At 47.6% G+C, this 16,438-nt stretch overlaps 1 protein-coding gene across 2 annotated transcripts in view; it reads right to left on the bottom strand.

Moving 5' to 3' along the window:
* Positions 1 to 16,438, bottom strand: part of MATN4 (matrilin 4) — a 45,657-nt gene that overhangs the window by 2,511 nt on the left and 26,708 nt on the right. Inside the window, exons 2-10 of one of the 2 annotated variants that reach the window (XM_028735042.2) lie at positions 12,622 to 12,743; positions 11,550 to 12,122; positions 10,749 to 10,871; positions 8,839 to 8,961; positions 8,286 to 8,408; positions 7,474 to 7,596; positions 5,526 to 5,939; positions 3,038 to 3,190; positions 2,097 to 2,201 (exon numbers count right to left, since the gene is read on the bottom strand). In XM_028735042.2, coding sequence (XP_028590875.2) covers positions 2,097 to 2,201; positions 3,038 to 3,190; positions 5,526 to 5,939; positions 7,474 to 7,596; positions 8,286 to 8,408; positions 8,839 to 8,961; positions 10,749 to 10,871; positions 11,550 to 12,122; positions 12,622 to 12,697 — 1,813 coding nt within the window. In that variant the 5' untranslated portion in view covers positions 12,698 to 12,743. The remainder of the gene's footprint in view (positions 1 to 2,096; positions 2,202 to 3,037; positions 3,191 to 5,525; positions 5,940 to 7,473; positions 7,597 to 8,285; positions 8,409 to 8,838; positions 8,962 to 10,748; positions 10,872 to 11,549; positions 12,123 to 12,621; positions 12,744 to 16,438) is intronic. The other variant, XM_028735043.2, reaches the window with a different exon arrangement.

The following is a 16,438-nucleotide window of genomic DNA, read 5'->3' as shown; positions in this document are numbered from 1 at the left end:
TGTTTACCCTGCAGGGGCTTTTTCCCTTCACGGTAGTGTCTTCGCCGTTTCAGCTGGCTTTGGGATAAACCCTGAAGACAATTCAAAATCTCATTAGGATAGAGTGCAGAAATGCATTACCGTATTTTTCGCACCATAGGACGCACTTTTTCCCTCCTAAAAAGCAAGGGAAAATGTGTGTGCGTCCTATGGAGCGAATGCAGGCTTTCGCTGAAGCCTGGAGAGTGAGAGGGGTCGGTGCGCACGGACCCCTCTCGCTCTCCAGGCTTCAGGAAGCTATCCGCTAGCCGTGGGAGACCCAGTTAGCGGAGACCTTGCCGGCACCCAGAAGCTTGGGGCGCGCTGAGCTCTGCACGCCCCAAGCTTCGGGATTAGCGCTCCGCTAGCCGTGTCTAGGCTGCGGATAGCAGCCTGCTTCCCCGAGCGTCGGGCACCCTGAAAGCAGAGCGCCCGGCGCTTCGGGAACACACCCGCAGCGTGGAGAGCCTTGCAGGAGTTCCCCGCAAGGCTCCCCACGCTGCGGATAGCAGCCTGCTTCCCGGAGCGTCGGGCGCCCTGAAAGCAGAGCGCCCGCGCTTCGGGAACACACCCGCAGCGTGGAGAGCCTTGCAGGAGTTCCCCGCAAGGCTCCCCACGCTGCGGATAGCAGCCTGCTTCCCGGAGCGTCGGGCGCCCTGAAAGCAGAGCGCCCGGTGCTTCGGGAACACATCCGCTGCATGGAGAGCCTTGCAGGAGTTCCCCGCAAGGCTCCCCACGCTGCGGATAGCAGCCTGCTTCCCGGAGCGTCGGGCGCCCTGAAAGCAGAGCGCCCGCGCTTCGGGAACACACCCACAGCGTGGAGCGCCTTGCAGGAGTTCCCCGCAAGGCTCCCCACGCTGCGGATAGCAGCCTGCCGCCCGGCGCAAGGGGCGCCCTGAAGCAGAGCGCCCCTCGCACCAGGCATACATCCGCAGCGTGGAGAGCCCTGCAGCAGTTCCCCGCAAGGCTCCCCAAGCTGCGGACAGCAGCCTGCTTCCCGGAGCGTCGGGCGCCCTGAAATCAGAGCGCCCGGCGCTTCGGGAACACATCCGCTGCGTGGAGAGCCTTGCAGGAGTTCCCCGCAAGGCTCCCCACGCTGCGGATAGCAGCCTGCCGCCAGGCGCGAGGGGTGCCCTGAAGTAGAGCGCCCCTCGCGCCAGGCATACATCCGCAGCGTGGGGAGCCCTGCAGCAGTTCCCCGCAAGGCTCCCCAAGCTGCGGATAGCAGCCTGCCGCCCGGCGGGTGGGGCGCCCTGAAGCAGAGCGCCCCACGCGCTAGGCAGACATCAGCCAGCCCCACAAGCTCGGGGGACAGCAGGGAGGCGCAGCGCCACTATCCCGCTGTTCCTCGACCTGGTTCGGTTTCCCTGACCTGCTTTTGGGGGGGAAATAAAGGGAAAAATTTTTTCCTTTATTTCTCCCCAAAAAAACTAGGTGCGTCCTATGGTCCGGTACGTCCAATCGTGCGAAAAATACGGTACCTTATGGAAAACTGCTTGCAAAAAAAAAGTGTCTATATTGGAAGAAATTCACACAGAAATGCTGGCAAATTTTCATGCCTTTTTCCTTAAGAATCCACAAAATGATGCAAAAATGCGGGGACCTGCATATAAGGTTATAAAAATGAGAAAACTGAAAGTAACAGATTCACTCATCCCTAGTTCCACCCCAAGAGCACGATTTTAGCCAGAAATCATCAGAATGAGTGACAATGACTTGCATAGGCCATCGAGTAAGCTTCATTGCTGGATGGGGCTTTGGGTTTGGCTTTCCCCACACCCAAACTCATCCATTCTAGCCGCTGGACCACATTCCCACCCCTGAAGTTACTGCTTGTCACAAAGGTGGCATCAAAAGCACTGAACTTCAGCAGACACTTTGCACATGAGTTCTGCTGCACCTGGTGAGCACTTCCCCCAAGACTCTGCCCTTTTAGGTACAATTTGCCCTCTGAAACCCTGGAGAATGGGATGCTTAAAATGAGAATCTAAATCCTTCCAAGAAAGGGGGGGAAAGGCAACATAACAAATGTTCCTGCCCGCTTTCACTTTTCGCAAAGGTTATACCAAAAAGGATATTTTTATCAGTGAGGTCTTCCAGGATTGCAAGACTGTTTGTCTGGAACTGTACCAGGGCCTCACATTCACACGGGTTGCGGAATTCAGTTTCTCCCTTGCCTTCCTCTGAAATAACATAAAATATATTAGAAACATATTCAGTTCAGCACTATCGACACTTAATAGCACCAGAGGCCCCTGATTCCATAAAAAACCTTTGATCTGATGTGACCATCACCTTGCCACTGACTCCTGCACTCTGGGCTAAGTTGGTTAAGTGGAGGCAACCAAAATGTGAAATGCAGTTAGCTTTCTGTGATAAAAAATTGCCCAAGGGCTGCAATGAAGAACTGAAAGGGGTCAGGGGAAAAATTCTCAAATTTCCACAGGCTCCTGTTGTGACCTTAATTGACATACTGCATACGATATATGCAATGCTCTAACTTTCTGATAGGGAAAAGCCTTATTTATATTTATTATTATTGAAAGTCTACCCCTTACCATCTCCAAGTCTCTGTGCTATGAGACTTATTCACACATGCACTGAACAGATATATAAGCTGCCTCTGCAGGTGTAGAATTGTTAATGTGACCAAGTGTGTGCTTGTTGATTTGTACAGCTCAATTGTTGTGCTCAATTGTTGTGCACATGGCCACACAGATTCCACACCTGTGGAGCTCCACAAGTGAAGAACTGTACCACAGCTCAACTACTAGACCTGTTCACACGATACACACTGAACACAGGTTCAGGATGTCTCTACACAGCTTCCCCCTTTCTTTTAGGGGGATACTAAATTTAGCGTTAAATGACCTGGAAAGTGATGTAATGTGAGGCAAGACACAGAATCATGTGCAGAATGACCTATTTGCTTACAGGATTTACTGGAACATGGCATTCAAATATCTGACGGTAGAAGCATAGCGGTAAAGGTTGTTGCCTAGATTCCGCCATCGCTTACCAGGACAGATGTTGACTTTGAGATTGTCCACAATGTTCGTCATGGTGTTGAAATCTGCAGAGTATGAGAAGTGCTGATCTACTGGCTCAGAAGCAATCGCTCTCAGTTCCTCTTCAACAGCTTTGCCGACTCCGACCGCAAACATGGTAATTCCTGCAGAACAGGCAACATGTATAGGATACAAGGGTTTCAGTTTTTGGGAACTCAGGCAATTTGTCTGAATCTCAATAGCCAGTGCTATGGGATGCCATTCATACACAGTGCATGAAGATAGAACCAATAATTTCTGAGACTGAGGGAGGAGTTCCAGAGCTGGGTACCACCACCAAGAAGGCTCTCCTTTGAATAGCAAGCCTAGGCTGATGATGCAGCAGCCATGAGAGCCTTTCTGACCAGTCTTCATAGTTGGTGAGGTCTGCATGGAAGTAGGTCTCTCAGGTATTAGTAGTCACTATTATTATCACTATAATTTGTGGATTTCTATACTGCTTAATGCCAAACTAGGCTTCTACACAGTTTAGAGGTACAGAAACCAAAGGCTCAAACATTAAAACGCAAAGATCCATAATTAAAATACACAATAAAACCATCCCATTAAAATATGAACATCCATCGCTGAAATATGCAATAAAACAATTCCATTAAAGCAACACAGCAATTAAAACAGGAGACTCAGGTCAAGAGACCAAGGGGATGACTGGGCAATGAGGTGCATCATCGATAGCTGGTGGAAAGTCAATACAGATGAGGCCTCTCTTGTTTCCGTAGGACATGTGCTCTATAACACCAGTGCTACCAGTAAACAAACCTGCCTCTGCATCACCACAAGCTGGTCATAATTAGGATGGGACAAATAATAACCCCCTTCCCCTTCTTCTCCCAGAGTAGTTTTAACCTCAGGTCTTGCGCCAACCACAGAGAGCTCTTCCAAAACTTCTGCCCACAACGTGAGGGAAGGGTTCATGACAGAAAACAACTGAAGTGGGAGAGAATCATGGGAGTTCTATGGGACTGGGTCAATAGTGGAGTCCAGATTAGGAGCCCTTGAGGTCCCAGGATACAAAATGGCTGATCCCTGTCATGTAGACAATGAAGTGGGATATCATGCAAGAAGAGAGAGTTATAGACAGGAGAACACAGGATTAAATAATACTGTGTGTTCAATTTTATCTGCCCTGCTCTGTCCCATCATGTCCGTGCTCTTATGCACCTATGGGAAAAGAACAAGTCTTGAAAAGCTGGAACAGAAAAAGACACAACTTTCAATGAGAAGTAAGCTGCAGCTTCCAGGCATAACATTGGCAAAGGATGAAAACTTCTTTTTCCTCCATTTCTTGTTTTGGGTTTAGGCTGCCTGTCCTCTTCTGGGCAGGGATAAGAAAGGCTGCTGTACCTTCCCTTTTCCTCATCTCTTGGGAGTTCAGCAACTGACTAGAAAGCAGCATAACCGCCTCACTTTTTCTAGGCCCTGTAATTTGACACTCCTCTGCATTTTCCTTTTGGCAATAACAGGAGGAAACAAGAGAATTTGCTAATTAGCCACAAATTCCTGACACTGCCCAGAAACACAGAGGCAGAACAAACTGGCTGGAATGCTTCAGCAAACCTCTGGCCGCCCTGGTGCCAAGAGCAAAGGAGTTATTTGGCTCAAGCCCTTAGAATGCAGGCATTGCCATCCCAGACAGTCTGCCTACAGAGTGGCTCAGCCCCTGTCTGCACTGCAGCTTTCAAACCGGTTTAAAATAAATAAGCATTCCCTCTCCCCATGAGATCCTGAGAACTGTAGTTCTGTGATGAAGGGGTCTCTAGCAGAGTCCTCAGCAAGCCCAACTGGCTACAATTCCCAGCATCCTTTCAGGGAAACCATGGCAGCTCATGAAAGAAACCGAATAGAATTTGTAGGTGCTAGAAGAAGGAGAGAGAAGGGAGCATCTCTTGGTGGTACAGCATGTCTGCATGCAGAAACTCCAGGTTCAATCCCTAGCACACGAGTCAGGAATCCTTTCCTGCCAACTGGATGGTTCCCACACTCCTCTACCCTTGATGCCACATGGGAGAGGGGCTGCTCATCTGTCAATCACCGGGCTTCACAAGGACATCAGGTGACAACTTCTAAGGGTCTAGCTGGGGGGGAAATATTATCTCCAGCAGCTTCAAAATTTCCAGAAATCTTATATCTCTCCTGGCAGTGGCTTTCCATGGTTCCTTTCAGACAGTCCTATCTGGAGATAATGGAGACCTGGGACCTTCTGCAAGCAAAGCAAGTGTCCTACCACTGAGACACAGCGGCAATTCATAGTCCAACCTCTATGGTCAGAACATACCTAGAGAAAAGAGTTGTATGGCAAAATGTGTACAGTTACAGATCAAGTGCTTTAACTGATTGGAGAAATTCAGAAGCAACCTCCTTTCAGCTCCTCATCCATGAATAAAAGCTCCACAGTACCTATAGACAGATCCCAGTTACACATCCCTGCTGCATCCTCACCTGACTCCTTTGCTCTTCTCGCCCACTCGGAGATGTCGTCTTGAGAACGGCCGTCCGTGAAGACCAGGCCTACTCTGGGCACATTCTGGGAAAGGGGCCGGGCGCCTTCTGCCTCCGAGAAGCTGTGCTCCAGCATGTGCTTGAGGGCCAGGCCTGTCATGGTGCCCTTCTCCATGTACTGCACCCTCTGCACTGCTTTCTTGACGTCAGCCACTGTCGTGTACTTGTTGAGAGGGAACTCCGTGCGCACACGGCTCGAGTACTGGACCAGCCCCACACGCGTGCCGTGAGGGGACACGTCCAGGAAGTCCACAATCTGGTTCACAAACTGCTTCACCAGCTCGAAGTTCTGAGGCCGGACGCTCTTGGAGCCATCGATCACCAGCACCAAGTCGATGTGCCCAGCTTTGCACTCTATAGCCCAAGGAGAAAAGGGGAGGCGAACGGAGATGAGCGTTAGCCTTGTCTTCTGAAATAGCAGCAAAGTGAGATATATGATGGATATTGGGCCATCACCCTCAAGTGGCTGCAAAGTCCAGACTGGGCACCTCCAAGCTATGAGGATCCCAGCTTCACACAGTTGGAGAATTCCCTCACAATCCTGTAGCTCTTTTGCTACACTTTACAAGACCTTTGGAAACCCAATCCCAGTACTGTTTCTAGACAACTACAATGTACCTCTCACACACATGATTTTCTGTAGGCAATCTCTTGTGCCTTGCCTCTTTTGCATCACCAGCATTCTGGTTCCTCAGCAAACCACACAGACAAACTGTGGGGCAACAGTGCCCTCTTGCTACCAACTGACACCACAGCCTAATTAGGACATGCAAATCCCTCTGTAAGATTGGGTTGCAACCTGACATCCCGGATATTGTTGTTATAATTATTATTCCTTTTAAAGTTACTTTTAACAACATCATTAAAAAAAAAACTTGAAAATGAACATGAAGCAAATTTCATACAAATACAATACTGTTCCTCTCTACATTTTATCCAATGTTTTTCAGTAAGAGGTTACGGTAAGCACAACTTTAGAAAGTTAAAGCTAACCTGAGGTCCCGGAAGGTGGCAGAATTGTATGAAAGGAGACCAGCCCCCCCGGAATTTGCTCCTATAATCATCAGGTACTCTTGCTCTTAGACAAGATGTTAATTTCGTCTTTATAGCAAAATGCTAAACTTTGATAAACTGCTCTTTCCAACGAGGGAGTACTATGTCTTTTCATCTTGGGCAAATAATTTTTGTGCCGCTGTTAAAATATGAGAAGCAAGTACTGTGTGTTCCGTCTATATAGGAAGTGGTGTGTGTGTGTGTGTGTGTGTGTGTGTGTGTGTGTGAGAGAGAGAGAGAGAGAGAGAGAGAGAGAGAGAGAGAGAGAGAGAGAGAGAGAGAGAGAATATACAACAGTACCAATGCAAGAACTAGTGGAACATCATGATTCAGGATTCTGCTTAGTATTTTAATGATCTCACTATTCTGAACACCTCGTATTAACTTCTTTTATTTAATCTTTTGCTTCCTGTCACATATTTTTGCAAATAATACACAAACTCCTCTGTTGTAGCCTTAGATCCCATGATACAGGAGGCATTCTGTCTTCTCTGAGGCCGTTGCTACCCAACTCGGAAAATCCAGTCTAATAACACACAGCAACCAATGCACCCCTCAGCTCCTCCTAACCAATCATGCATTTCTGTTATGTGCCAACTGGGACACTTTTTGTTGTATTTTCAAAAGCAGAAACAGTATCTCTGAATGTGTGTCCATCTAAGAGATATCAGGAATAGTGATCAGTCAGGATCAAGACATTGCCACTTCCCTGCCTGCCATCTATTTGAAATACTCTGTGTCACGTGAGATGTCATGGCTAGGAATCTCTTTCAGGTATCAAAGAGGAGCCATGCATGAAGAACATTCCATAGCAGGGAAAACCCCTAATACTCACTGTTGCATGTCTTCTTGTCTGCCTGGAGCTGCTGACCCTCTGGGCAAAGACAGTGGTAAGAGCCTGCAGTGCTGACGCACTTAAATTCACATCCATGCTCTACGCTATTGCAGAGGTCGCTGGCTGAAACACAAATCATGGGGATAATTTCATCAGGCTACGGAGTTCAGCATGTTGCACCAGGCGGAGAACCATTAGGACCATATGGTGAAGAAACTATAAACTATGTTTTCTGCTGTTCCAGAGGGGAGGACCCGAAACAACGGAATCAAATGGCAAGAAAGGCAATTCCAACTAAATATTAGGATTTACTTTCTGACAGTAAAAGCTGTTCAAAGGGGGAATAGGCCAGCATGGAAGGTGGTTGACTCTCCTTCATTGGAGGTTTTTTAACTGGTTGGGTGGATTCTTTAGTTGTAATTCCTCCATTGCAGGGGGCTGGACTAAATGGCCCTTGTGGTCCCTTCCAATTCCACAATTCTATGGTTCTAAGGCAAATTAGAAAGGCAATATTGCCTTTGGTTATGTTGGTCACCAGGATTCTCCAGCACTCTAAGGAACATGTTTTATACTGAAGTCACAGCCCATAAATCCAGTGCATCACAGTCCCTTCCACCGACTCTATGGGTGTCTTCTTTTGAGACATCCCACCTCATTTTCAAAACAGACATTTGGCAAACCTGGCAATGAATCATAGCCAGATGTTGCACTCTATGTTTTAGCTCACTTGTTTGCTTTTCTTTCTTGCTCCCCCCTCCCCCGCACCAATGCATATGGTGTCCTCTGCCACAGCAACACAACGCAACACTTACCCTGGCATGACTTGCCATCCGCCTGCAGGGTGTAACCATCGCGGCAGCGACAATAGTACCCGTTGAGGATATTCACACAATCATGCTGGCAGCTGTGGTTGCCGAAGTTGCAGAAATTGATCACTGGAAGAAATAGAGGGGGGTGGGGAATGCTTTTGAGGTGATCAGGACCCATTGCTCTTCCCTCCTGCAAAATGCCTCCATTCCTCCTAGATCCCAGTTCCCATTTAATAGCTACAAACCCACCCACCCATTTCCTAATATTATGAAATACAGAGGCAGAAAAGGGCAGCCAAAATTAACAGGGGGGTGGAGAAACTCCCCTATCAGGAACGACCACAGTGTTGGGGGCTTTTTCGTTTACTTTTTCGTTTAGAGAAAAAGAGAGTAAGAGGTGATGTGATCTATCATGATGCTTGGGGGCCGACAGTGGGGAGAGTCTTGCTTGTGGGGAACCTGATCAGCCACTGTGCAAAAGAAGATCCAGATCTAGAGAGGTTTCTTATCTGATCCAGCAGGACTCGTCTTATGCCCTTAGATGGGGATTACTCACTGCTACATGTCTTCTTGTCTTGGTTGAGCTGATAGCCTGTCCGGCAGCGGCAAGTGTAGGAGCCGAGAGAGCTGACGCATTGATGCTCGCAGCCGTGTCTCCCATCAGCACAGGCATCGATGACTGCAGAGGTTTAAAAAAAAAAGGACATGTCATGGACTGGGCAAACAAAAGCCATAGGTAAGGCTTGTCCACTCTTGCGTACTTGGGCACTGGAAGTACCAGCAGAGGTTATCAGGTACAGCGATTCATGTTGACAAGAAGCTAGGGGGTAGGCAGATCTGTTGGTTTTTGGCTTCTCATTTTTCTAGTTCAGTCCTCCACATTTCCTCTTCGTTTTGCAATTCATTTATTTTTGAAGTCTTTGTGAAAATTCATCAGCATTTTTGTTAGGATTTCTCCTAATACAGTGGAACCTCGGGTTGTGGACGTGATCCATGACGGAGGCACGTCCGCAACCCGCAGTGTTCGCATCCTGAAGGCACCTCCGCAGGCACGATTTAGCGCTTCTGAACATGTGCGAGTGGCAAAACCCAGAAGTAACCCATCCCAGTACTTCCGCAACCCAAAAACACATAACCTGAAGCATCCATAACATGAGGATGACTGTATATACACTTTCTTATGCAAATTTTGCCCAAAATATGCATTTCTGCAAAGCAATTTACCCAAATCCAATGCACATTCGTATACTACTTCCCCTTATACTCCAGGATATGCGTTTTTCTACACATTGCTTAGCCAGAAAGCTAAATTTCAAAATCCAGAGAAGGGCAAACGTTGAAAGATGGCTGTGTTTTCATTTATACGTTGCTTTGGAAACTGCAGATTAGGTAGGTTCCTCCTTAAATGTTAACTGAATCCAATTTCTCTCTCATCCTTATAAGAGGTCACAGGCACAGCCACATTCTCACTTTCACAGAATCGCAAAATTGTAGGGTGGGATGGGAACCCAAGTGTCATCAGGAATCTTTAACATTTTCAGACTCAGGACCCACTTTTAACCAAAACATGCATTTGGGAAAACACTTCTCAGGCTTTTACCATATATTTGCATGTTGGTAGTGCTGCTGTTGCAACCCGCCTGGGACCAGCCAGTGATCCATGAGGGTCCCAACCCACCAGCTGAAGTCCAGTGATCCAGCTGTTTCTCTTATTTCTTTCCTGCACAAGATGTTAAAGAGTCTGGAATCCAAGCCTTGTGAGGAACGGTTGAGGGAGTTGGGAATGTGTAGCCTGGAGAAGACTGAGAGTGGTATGATAGCAATCTCATCTTAAGGGCTGTCGCATGCAAGATAAGAGCAAGCTTGTTTTCTGCTGCTCCAGGGACACGATCCAGATCAATGGATTCAAGTTACAAGAAAGGAGGCTCCAACTAAACATGAGGAAGAACTTCTTGACAGTAAGAACTGTTCTACTGTCCACCTTAGAAGGTGGTGAACTTTCCTTCGTTGGAGGTTTTTAAACAGAGGTTGGATGGTCATCTGTCAAAGATTCTTTAGCTGTGATTCCAGTATTTCAGGAGGTTGGATTAGACGACCCTTGGGATCCGCTCCACCTCTACAATTCTATTATCTATGCAGAATCTATTATCTACAGATCCATTTCTGAGTCTCCTTCCCACCCAGCACTGCTTGTTTTACAAGGGATTCTTACACAGAATAAACAGTGTTGGCTAATGAACGCCACATTTTTTCCATATCGGCACATGTTCAGCTTGCATCCGCATTATGCAGATGGTTCATTGTCGAACCTTATTACTCGTTGGCAGATCAGCAATGACACGGTTGCAAAATAAAATTCATCCAATGTGCAAGTTGCATTGTAATCTAGGCTTAGGAACTGGGGGAATTACTGTCCATCTTATCAGCCCTAGTAACTGTCTGACTGAACGTACTGATCTTACTTACTGGAGCACGTCTTTCCATCAGCATTGAGCTTGTATCCTGGGTTACACTGACAATAGAAGGAGCCTGGGACACTGACACAAGTGTGCTGGCAGCCGTGATCCAGTTCTGTGCACATATCAACACCTGGAAGATGCAAGATGACACAAGGTAAATAAGGGTTCGCCCACTTACATTACACATGAGAACGGATATACCAGCGTGAAGACAGTGTAATGTTTTTAGTTAGTGGGGCCAATTTGGAAGTTTGGAAGCATATCTCTCTCCGGGCTAAACACTGCATTGCGGGTGAGGGATGGTATTACAGGTAGCAGAAGCTGGCTGTGCACAACACTGATTGGCTGGTGCCAGTGATGCAACCAGTTTTGTCTCTCGCTCCCTTGTACGTGCAGCAATCCCCAGAGCATTATGTACACTTCAACATGTTTTAAAAACTTAATAAGAAAATGGATGGAGGGACAAACCCTCGCAATTGCTTTAAATTCACATTTATAAAAGGGGCAGGCAGATTGTCCAAAACTCGCAGAGAGCGGCCCAGACTGATGGACAAACCAGCATTTGATTAACTGTGAATCAATTCACGGGCTCACATCCACCGCATCTCCACCTCCATTACAGGTTGCAGGCAACACAAGAAGCAAGAACACATGTACAACGCTTGAGCTATCTTCTATCCTGGCAACCTCGAAGGGGGAACATGCCACCTTTCCCCTCATGTTCTGATCTCTCACTGAATCGCTTTTGAATGTCAACAATGGCCACGGGAGGTGGCTTGACTGCCCTGCCACTGCCGCCATCACTCACCGCACAGCTTGTCCTGGAATTGCTTGCCGAACTGTTGGATGAGGTCAAAGGACTCCACCAAGAACACATGCTCCTCCAGTGGGGGAGAAGCCATGGCCCGGAGGGAGTTCATGTCTGCCCGCTGCACGCCCACGGCATAGATTTCAATGCCGGCTGCTCGTGCCTGAGCTGCCACATCCGTCACACGGTCCTGGGGCCGCCCGTCAGTGACGATCACTGCCACACGAGGGATCTTCTTGTGCAGCGGCCGTGCCCCCTCCTGGGTGGTAAAGGCCACGTTCATGGCATACTGGATTGCCAGCCCCGTCATGGTGCCTTGAGCCAAGGGGACAATGGCGTTGATGGCCTTCTCCATGTCCGCCCGGGTGAAGAAGGACTTGAGGGAGAAGACGTTCTGGACCTGGCTGGAATACTGGATCACCCCTACCCGGGTGGCGTTGGGCCCTATATCCAGGTTGTGAATGATGTCAATCATGAAGCGCCGCATGGTCTCGAACTCAAAGGGGCGGACGCTGCGTGAGCTGTCAATCACAAAGACAATGTCCAGGGGGCCAGTCTTACACTTTGTTGTCCCTGGAGGAGGGAAATAAGAGAGATCTCATTTCACAACTTTCTCTACCAAGGTGGGGGAAACATCTGGCCCTCCAAGTATTTGCTGGACTCCAGCTCCCATCATCCCTGACTATTGGCCATGCTGGCTGAGACTGATTTACTATTTACTTATCACATTTGTATGCCACCTTCTTCCTCTAAGGAGCTCTGGGTGGCGTACATGGTTTGCCCCCCTCCTCATTTAATCCCCCAAAAAACCCTGCGAGGTAGGTTAGGCTAAGGGGCAGTGACTGGCCCAAGGGCACCCAGTGAGCTTCATGGTCCCCCATGTGTGCATGGTCCAGTGTAAATCCAACACTCGTGCACTCAAGGACACGCTGCAGAATACCCCTCAAAAAACCCAGAAGTAATCATGTTCCTTTCGTGAGAATAAATTCACTGGCTACTCCTTGCTATGCTTAATATAGCTCTGATTCAATTGGTATTTGCGGTATATATATCTTTTTGACTGGCAGCTTACCTAAGATTTTCGGTCGGGCTTCCAATGCTGTAAAGGCAAGGAGGAGGAGAGGGGCAGCGTACAGCAGCTTCATCATTCAGTTTTGAGACTGCAGAATCCCAGGAAGAAGTCTAGAGGATTTTCTGGGGAGAAAGAGAGAACATCCAATAAGATTCTGCAGTGTTTCCTTCACTTTTTCTGCACTCTGTGCTGTTTTAGGCTGCAGTCCTTACCACGTCTACTCAGAAGTGAATCCTATGCAAGTCAATGGAGCTTGCTCCCAGGTAAGTGGGAGATTAAGGACTGCAGCCCAACTCCCAAATCAGAATTTTGAAGGTAAGCATTCCGACTTGCTATGTGAAATAGTGAACTGGGCAAGTACAAACAACAGCACAACCCTAAGGATGTTTTTCTCAGAAGTAAGCCCCACGGAGTTCAGCAGGCCTTACTTCCTGGTGAGTGTGTGTTTAGGATTGAGACCACCACCATCATCTGCTTTTGATCTGTGCTGGGAAAAACAAGCGGACACAGATCCAGTGCTTGGATCCATTTTGGAACACAATGTAAGTCTCCACGTCCTTTCAGCAACTTTGCAAATTTCAGCATGTTGAGCTCCAAGTTACTGAACAAAGTACTCTTAATGCAAGGGCATTTCACCACCACCATCACCGCCCCCAAATTTTGTGGTTTAGTAGCATTGCTGCAGAAATACTGTGTTACAGTTCCACATCCATAAGGCACTGTGAAACTGCAGTCTGCCTTTCAGACACAGAGCTATCCTGGCAGCTGGACAAACCTTGTTTCAGCATATAAACCGGGAACAATTTATTGAGGACAGGCACTCTTTTCAGCCTCCTTTGAGCCAAGCATCTTGCTTAGGCCTCTGAAGGGCAGAAGAAGACTGTGCAAAAAGGAAAAGCCCAACTGTCAGCCCTATACTCAAGATGCTGTTCTATGGAAGGCAGTTACCACCCTTGAGTATCGGAGCCAAACTGCACATAATGTTGGTCATGTACATAGCTGTGCTCTTAAGTGCGGGGGCTGTTGGTGCTTTGGCAAATAGCTAGCATGGGTTACCTGATCCCAGCAATGGGGAGTACAGTGATTTAACCCATCCTTTGCGCTCCCCTCCCTCAGCTAACATTGTGCGATGCCAGGCAGATATGACCCTGGCCAAAGCCATGTGGCTTGCATTTGGCACCAAACTTAAATGGCACTGAACACAAGCTGGGAGCACACTTTGCCTGCCCCATACCAGATGTCGTATTAACCCTGGCAGGCCTAATTTGGTCCATGGGCTGGTGATCCTTCCCCATGCTGTAAATCAAGCCACAGAGCAACCCAAAGCAAGGAACAGGATCAGCATCAGACCCTACCAAGAACAGGAACTTTCAGTGGGAAAAGAAGGGCTAGCAAGGGGAGCGATTTGAGACATACCGAGGTGAGGACAATGCAAGGATTGGCACCATGCCCAGCTTGACAAGAGTAGATAGGTTATCTGATCTGGAGCAGCAGAAAGCAAATAATGAGCAGAGCTCTGGAGATGAAATGTGACAGAGATAAAAGAGAAATTGGATGGCCCCAGCTCTTTGCTTTCATGGATACAACTCTACCGATTGTTAAGATCATGCCCCTGGGCCAAGAATCACACTCTCCCCACCACAGAGGCATAGCTCTCCTGTGATCAAATTCAGGATAAGCTTCTAAGTATCTTGCTAGATGACCTTGGATGGTTTTCATGGAAGCATATTCAGGGTGCTGTTCTTAATGGACTCACAGACAGCAACCAAGGATTTCAGGCTTTTTTGGGGATAGAAACAGAGAGATAGCCATTCTAAGGCCCAGTTTGTGGGACCAAGAATGAGCTATGTGCCTGCATGTAGCAGCTGAATCCTACTAGGCTTTACCTACCTAAATTGCAGAGTTGGGGAAGGTTCAGAAAAGGACAACCAAAAGATCAAGGGATGGAGCTACTCTCCTATGAGGAAAGGTTGTAGCGTTTGGAACTTGGAAGGTTAACTACAGGCATCTGGCCACCGTGAGAACAAAGTGCTGGAGTAGATGGACCATTGGCCTGATCCAGGAGGCTCTTCTTATGTTCTTATGTAACTGTTCCGCAGCATGGTGAACAAATTCATTTGGGTTGTTTTATTAGCTCTTCCTGCTAAATAAATTTACCAAAGAATTGTGCAACACAGCATTGTGCAATACTCACGAAACCACAATTCACATAGCAATGGTAGCTGCAGCTTGGGGGGGAAGCACTGCATTTTCACCAGAAACAACTTTTGATATCTTAAGAGCAGGGGGAAATGCCATTTTGCTACAACAGAAGCATCTGGAGAAATGACTCCAGATTGCTCCCCACAAAAGCTGCTAATCTTTAGGATAACTGCAAACTGTCCCCAGAAGACTCCCAAAGTTTAATGACATTATGGAAATAGTGGCTTTGGCCAAAAATCATGCCTGAAATTGCTTGCAAACCCATGAGGTTGGGAAACGGTTTTCTAGCTTTCTAATAAGAGGGATAAGCTTTGAATTCTAAAAAAGCAAAAAAGATGTGGTGTTTTGATATATCCACCAGGGGCCACTGCAATGCAAAGCAGCTTAGCCTGCTGGTTTCTTTGCTGGCTCTAGGGAGGATTTGTGAATGGGGAAAGAAGAGTAACACCTTGGCAAAAGGCAGTCAAAGGGAGCTTCTGCTTTTCCCCATGAGGAGATAGTTAGGAAGGGAAGGTTTAAAACACTCCTCCTGGTGCAATCTTGAAACCCCTCCCCATGATGCATTACCATCAAAACAGTTATGGGCCCCGAATCCTGGAAAGCACCGCAGGTTGAGAGATGGGATGAAACTAGCTATCCATGCCACCCAAATGTTATTGTTGGCATCGGCCTGTCTCAGAAGGTAAACTGATGGGAATGAGCTGTGCATCAAGGGCACAAGTGGAGCATAGAATCATAGAATCATAGAATCATAGAGTTGGAAGAGACCACAAGGGCCATCGAGTCCAACCCCCTGCCAAGCAGGAAACACCATCAGAGCACTCCTGACATATGGTTGTCAAGCCTCTGCTTAAAGACCTCCAAAGAAGGAGACTCCACCACACTCCTTGGCAGCAAATTCCACTGTCGAACAGCTCTTACTGTCAGGAAGTTCTTCCTAATGTTTAGGTGGAATCTTCTTTCTTGTAGTTTGGATCCATTGCTCCGTGTCCGCTTCTCTGGAGCAGCAGAAAACAACCTTTCTCCCTCCTCTATGTGACATCCTTTTATATATTTGAACATGGCTATCATATCACCCCTTAACCTCCTCTTCTCCAGGCTAAACATGCCCAGCTCCCTTAGCCGTTCCTCATAAGGCCTCGTTTCCAGGCCTTTGACCATTTTGGTTGCAGGGAGAGAGAACAAGAGAAAGGAGACAGCCCCTGTTCCTTTCCCTTCTGGAAAGGAAAATAATGAAGAAAAGCAAACTTTCTTTGTATTTGCTTGGAAATGGGGGTGTAGGGTGGCTATCTGGCAGGCCTGGGCAACCTTCTGCACTATACATTTAAAGTAGCATCATACTACTTTAAACAGTCATGGCTTCCCCCCAAAGAATCCTGGGATCTGTTGTTTTATTAAGGGTGCTGAAGAGTTGTTAGGAGATACCTCCCTGCCCTCTTTCCGCTCAGTGAGCTACAGTTTCCAGAGTGGTTTTACAATCAATCCCTCTTTTCTCAGGGAACTCTTGTGAACTGTAGCTCCATGAGGGAAATAAGGGTCTCCTAACAACTCTCTAACAACAAACGAAGCTCCCAGGATCCTTTGGGGCGAAGCAAATGCAATGAAGCTGTCCTCT

This window comes from Podarcis muralis, chromosome 5 (genome assembly GCF_964188315.1).
Source record: "Podarcis muralis chromosome 5, rPodMur119.hap1.1, whole genome shotgun sequence".
Classification (NCBI taxonomy): Eukaryota; Metazoa; Chordata; class Lepidosauria; order Squamata; family Lacertidae; genus Podarcis; species Podarcis muralis.
The sequence above is the reverse complement of the archived record's forward strand: the minus strand, read 5'-3'. Positions and strand labels throughout refer to the sequence as shown.